Source organism: Puccinia triticina, chromosome 4A (assembly GCF_026914185.1).
Source record: "Puccinia triticina chromosome 4A, complete sequence".
NCBI classification, from domain to species: domain Eukaryota; kingdom Fungi; phylum Basidiomycota; class Pucciniomycetes; order Pucciniales; family Pucciniaceae; genus Puccinia; species Puccinia triticina.
In genome coordinates, this window is record NC_070561.1 from 4,676,918 (window position 1) to 4,682,977 (window position 6,060).

At 49.4% G+C, this 6,060-nt stretch overlaps 1 protein-coding gene across 1 annotated transcript; it reads left to right on the top strand.

Annotated features, from left to right (window-relative positions):
• Positions 1 to 2,055: 2,055 nt before the first annotated feature.
• On the top strand, positions 2,056 to 4,180 carry PtA15_4A541 (uncharacterized protein; the record flags this gene model as incomplete). Its single annotated transcript, XM_053168436.1, has 2 exons — positions 2,056 to 2,129; positions 3,691 to 4,180. 2 exons carry the CDS (start codon positions 2,056 to 2,058, stop codon positions 4,178 to 4,180), a joined length of 564 nt encoding a protein of 187 aa, XP_053019645.1.
• Positions 4,181 to 6,060: the final 1,880 nt, after the last annotated feature.

Here is a 6,060-nt window from a genome sequence, read left to right on the forward strand (position 1 = left end):
GATGAACAGTCCAAGAATGACTAGAAAATCAAATACCCTCCCTCAGATCAAGGGAGAGAACCCGTCATCTCCAAAAGATGAATGACAGGAGTGATGTGGATCCTAGAATCCTCAAACGCTCCTGTCCACGCTCTACTCCTCCGGCCGAAGAGCCAAAGGAAGAATAACTAAACAGAGCTACAACCCTACTGGTTGTAGCTCAAACATATAAATGGGGGCCTTTGGGCGATTCAAGGTCCCCCAGATACATTTATAACCACTTCAAAGCTTTGGCCGTCTTGCCCTCGTCTAATCAACCTGTGCGCCAGCCGGACCTTGCCTTGACCTCGGTTTACTTGAATTGGTAGTCTTTTTTACCGCAGACCCTCGCTGAGAGTAAGTCTGCGTTTTTTCCCTTTTCTATTGGGATTTTATCCCAAACTATCTCCTGGGTGCGAGTAATCGCGCAACTACCCCCTTTCCAAGGGCCCCAGACGTCACAGGTATTAAAACAACCCCTGCGCATCTAGTGCGCAGGCCCTGTAAGAACCGCGGAGGGCACTAAACCACCCCAGGCGCCCCTGGCCCCTGTGTTAACCCCTTTTTTTGGGTTCATTAGAAGTGACTGCCCTCAGTTACTTCGTACTTTTACCGCGCATTTGCTGCGCGCTCCATTGCACCGTGCACAGTCACTGGTGTAGCTAGAGGAGTACAAGTACTCTTGGCATCACCGCGCCTGACATCCAGCCACCAATAAGATCAACCTCAACTCGTAACAACAGCACTGCCGGGGAGAGGAAAGAGTGCTCGTCATGAGCAAGCAACAAGCTCAGTGTGTCCAGCTTCGCTAGCTTTGACTCGCTCATCCTGCGCCGATTCACGCGACTGTCCGCAACCCAACCTCACTATCCACGCAGCCCAACACCCTGGCCTCATGGTCTGTCGGCTTCAACCCAAGGACCCGCAGTGGTGGATGCTTGCCCAGCCGGAGTGCCAGCTGCCCTCTCGTCTTCCCAAAGGCCTCAGGTTTATGGAACCAAAGGCTTACTTTATTTTAGTCCCTCTTTGACAAATCCCATTTTTGGGTGCATCAAGTTTGGCGGGTGTGGCACCCTTGCTTGGCATTGGCCCAGCAAGGCTTTGTCCCGAACCCCACAAGCTTTGTGATGTGCCAAGCGGGGGTTGGGAATGTGCCAGGCGGGCTTGACAATTGGCCAAGCAGGGTTTGGGATCGGCCATGTGCGCTTGGCCTTTTTTTGGCCCAACTTTGGCATGTGCCCAGACCCGCTTGCAAGACCATAATAAAGCTTTGGATGTACTTTGCGCACTGCGAAAAACTTGTCACACACTGCAGGGGGCATCCACTTGACGTCCCAGCCACAGTGCGCAGTAGCTCAAAACGCTTTGCGCACTGCAAATGAAAAAGCTTGAAAATCCCCTTTTTTTTCTGCCAGCCGGCAGAGGGGATTTTTCTTGCCCCTCCTTCATTTTCCTGGGGTATTTGGACCCCTCAGCATGATGTAGAAAAAGGATGATAAAGAAATACAAAAACTAAGCGGAGCGCCTCCCCGGGGAGCCCCCCCGTGGATTTTCAACCTGCCCAAAGTCCATGAATTGGGTACACAGCCCCTCGAAAACAGAGTTTGAGGGGCAGAAGTACATACCCCATGACTTCGCCGTGCTGATGGCCGGCACAGGCTGGTCCCGGAGCGGAGTACAACATGCAAACTCCCCCGATGACCGGCCAGCACCCAGGGGGAGTGCAAATCACCGGTCATCGAGTGGATTAAGCAGTCTTCTTGATGACTGGAACGGTCCCGGTCATCGAGAGAAGTAAACACACCTCTCCATGAACGGGACCGTTCTGGTCATCGAGAGGAGTTAAGGTTCTGATCCGGTGCCTCGGAGCCGGATATCATCCATCCCGCACCCAAACCCTGGTAGTATCCGGAATCCGGTCGGATACTTCCGGATACCTTCCGGAATCAACAACCAAAGCCCCCAGGAGTGAGGGGACTCTTGTGGACTGCCCAAGTACATTTCGACAAGCCTCTCAAGCTCCTTGGATTTGAAATCATGCCCGCTCAACGCCGACAACGTTCCAGCTCCAAAAATTCCAGTCCTTCTTCAGAGTCCGACTCCGACGATGTGTGCGTTGTCAAAATAATCCAGCCGAATAATGACAAGCCAACAAAGGATGGTCAATCAGTAGCCAGCTCTTGGGTATGGAAATACTTCAAGCCTCAGGATATTGATGGGAAAAGATGGAATGTCTGTCAGGCCTCGCTTATTCCTAACGGTACTGCAGTCTGCCATGCAAAAATCACCCCCGACAAACGTGGATCCACCAAAAGTATGAGTAATCACTTGCTCAAAAAACACGGAATAAAGAAGAACAACGCACGTGAGGTTGGCTCTCTAGTCCGGTTCCTCGACAAAAATAAAAATGTCGCATTGGAAAAGCTTAATCGAGAGAGCTTGCTATGTTCTGTTGCTCAATACGTGGTCCGATGCCATATCTCTTACCAAACCGTCAAACACCCGGATTTTCGAAAAATGCTCGAATTGTGCAACCCAGAGACAAAAAACCTTTTCCCCTCGGCTGATACGTTGAGTAATTTCATTCTCACAATGTTTGTGAATGGTCAGCAAGCCCTCAAGAGTTTACTCCAGAAAGTCCCCTCAAAAATTAGCTTGACATGCAATGGTTGGACCTCACCAAGCAATGAATCTCTACTTGGAGTCACTGCTCACTGGATTGAAAACTACGAGCTTAAATCAATCATATTGGCGACAAAGCTCATTGATGGTTCCCATTCTGGAAAAAACCTAGCCTCTCATCTCACTGAAGCCCTCAAAACGTACGGAATATCACGAAAAATCTTTTGTATAACGGCCGATAATGCGTCAAATAACGGGACCATGGGAGAAGAACTCAGCAATCTCTTTGATTTCGATTATACAAACTACTTGCTCGGATGTATGCCGCATGTCATCAACTTGGCAGCCAAAGCTGGCATCAAGGCCTTCTTCAAGAAGGTACCTTCCGAATCTGATACTCCTTGCGCATTCGCTGGTATTCTCAGCAACCCGCCTCCTCAAGTCGATATGTCTAGCCTCATTTCTCGAATCAGCAAGCTAACAACATACTTGAAACAATCATCGCAAAAAGCTGCTGCATTCAAAGATCTCAGCAAAGCTTTGAACGGTGAACCTCTTGTCATGGTGGTCGATGTGTCTACTCAATGGAACTCTACTTTTGAGATGCTTGACCGAGCATATAGGATCCGTGCGACCATCCGATTATTCTGTGAAAGGAACTCGCTATCTGACAAGTACGATCTTTCGGACTGCGAATGGGAAAAGATACGACAACTTTGTGACTTTCTGGAGCCCCTATCCAAAGCAACCAAATTGATGTCTCGAAGTAAATTTCCTTCAATGATGCTAGCCGCTCCAGTTTATACATGGATTATGGAAAAGCTACAGGAGGTAAAGATACGTTCCATTTTTATCTTTTAACCCATCCAACTGACATTGTATCCATTCCTGATGTCAGGCTTGCTCGTATAATTCTTGGGAATTGATCCCAGCTTCAAAAATTATGATTGCGAAAATCAAACAGTACTTCGATCTTGCGGTGAAGAAGCCCGTTTACCTCTGCTTGACCTTGCTTGATCCTTGCATCAAGACCAACCTTTTTAACGATAGCCTACTCGATGCCGTCAACATGAGCAAGGAGGAGATCATCACTATGTTCAAAGATGCAGCGGAATGTTTCAGTAACAATTCAACGTACGCGGAAACAGACTCGCCGATGAATAAAAACAAGTTGCACGATCTCAAAAGTAGCTTGTCAATCAGCTCATCTCTATTTAAGAAGAAAAAGATCAAAATTACTTGCCTTCAGGAAGAAATCACGTCATACCTTGAATCCAAATGTGAAGAAGAGGCTTGCGAGCCCCTAGAATATTGGAAATGGAACTCGAAAAAGTTTCCGAGTCTTTCCAGTATAGCTCAAACATACCTGGCAGCCTCGGCTTCCAGCACCCCCTGCGAGCGTGCGTTCTCGGTTGGTCGACATGTTCAAGATTACAGCCAAAACCGAATGAAATCCACAACCCTCGAGTCAATCATTTGTTTACAGAACTGGATTGACAACGGTGTCATCAGTATCTCCAACAGTGAAAATTTCAAATAGAATTGTTTTCTTTCTCTATTCCGATGAGGTCTTTAGCCTCATCATCATAAAAATGCAATGTGACACCTTCCTTACACTTCGGTATACAAACATGTGTCAAAGAAACCTTGTCAGAACCTTTGAAAAAGCCCATTGCAGCCTCTACGTCTGCAATGGGGAGAACTAAAATATCCGACCGGATACCGGATTCCCAGCGGCCCTTCCCGAACCCGGATCCGGTCTGCGGGGCCTCCGGATACCACCGGATCTGCGGGGTCCGGATCGGAACCTTAAGAGGAGTACACACACCTCTTGATGACCAGAACGGTCCCGGTCATCGAGAGGAGTAAACACACCTCTCAATGGCCGTAACGGTCCCGGTCATCGAGAAGAGTAAACAAACCTCTCGATAACCGGAACAGTCCCGGTCATCGAGAGGAGAAACTCTTGGTGACCGGAGCAGACCTGGTCATCAACACTTAATCCGCTTGATGAACGGGTCTGCTCCAGTCACCGAGAGGAGAAGCACTCCCTCAATGACCGGAGCGAACTGTTCAAGGAGAGGAGTGATGAACGGTTCCCTCCGGTCATTGAGGGGAGTCTTTACTCCTCTAAATGACCGGAACAGACCCGGCCATCGAGAGGAGGATCACTCTTGATGACCGGCTCTTTACTTCCCCAGGTCATTGAGAGAAGATTAAAGACTCCTCTTGATGACCGGGTCTGTTCCAGTCGTTGAGAGGAGGAGTGTTTCCTCCTCTCGATGACCGGAATGGACCCGTTCATCGAGAAGAGGGTTTAATGCTCTGAGTCTCGATAACTGGAACGGTTCCGGTCATCGAGAGGATCATTTGGCCCTCTTGATGACCGGAACGTTCCCGGTCATTGAGATGACCATTTAGCCCTCTTGATTACCGGGACCGTTCCAGTCATCGACAGGAGTGCTTAATCCACTCGATGACCGGTGATTTGCACTCCCCCTGTGTGCTGGCCGGTCATCGGGGGAGTTTGCATGTTGTACTCCGCTCCGGGACCAGCCTGTGCCGGCCATCGGCACGGCGAAGTCATGGGGTATGTACTTCTGCCCCTCAAACTCTGTTTTCGAGGGGCTGTGTACCCGATCCATGGACTTTTGGCAGGTTGAAAATCCACGGGGGGTGCGCCCCGGGGAGGCGCTCTGCCTAGTTTTTGTATTTCTTTATCATCCTTTTTCTACGTCATGCTGAGTGGTCCAAATACCCCAAGAAAATGGAGGAGGGGCAAGAAAAATCCCCTCTGCCAGCTGGCAGAAAAAAAAAGGGGATTTTCAAGCTTTTCATGTGCAGTGCGCGAAGCGTTTTGAGCTACCGCGCACTGTGGCCGGGACGTCGAGTGGACGCCCCCTGCAGTGCGCGACGAGTTTTTTGCAGTGCGCGAAGTACATCCGTAAAACTTAGAATGAATCTGCTTTGTGATGAAGGTGTGGTGATGGAAACAGGGGTGCTCCCACCAAAACCTTGGATCTGGCTCATGTGAGAAAAGCCTCTCAGTTTGCAAGACCCTGCGACCAGCTTAAGGACCTTGTGTTCAGTTCGGGCTGAATGAGGCCAATGTGAGACGGCTGCAAGAGGCCCAGCCAACGCTGAGCGTGGATGCACCACGAAGAAGGAAAAATCGGCCAAGAACAAACGGGCTAAGAGGGAACGCGGCAGGGCCATCTTTCATCCACTTCTCCGACCGCGATTGGCCTTCAAAGGCAAATCTCCTGGTCTGGACGCTTCGACCAGTGCGGCGGTTCATGGTTCAGTTCATTCTTCTTTCATTTGATTTCGAATGGTGGGGAGAAAAAAACAAATGTGAACGCAGAAATATGTGTGTTCTCAGTTTGAGTAAAGATGAAAAGAAACACGTTATAGTCGTTA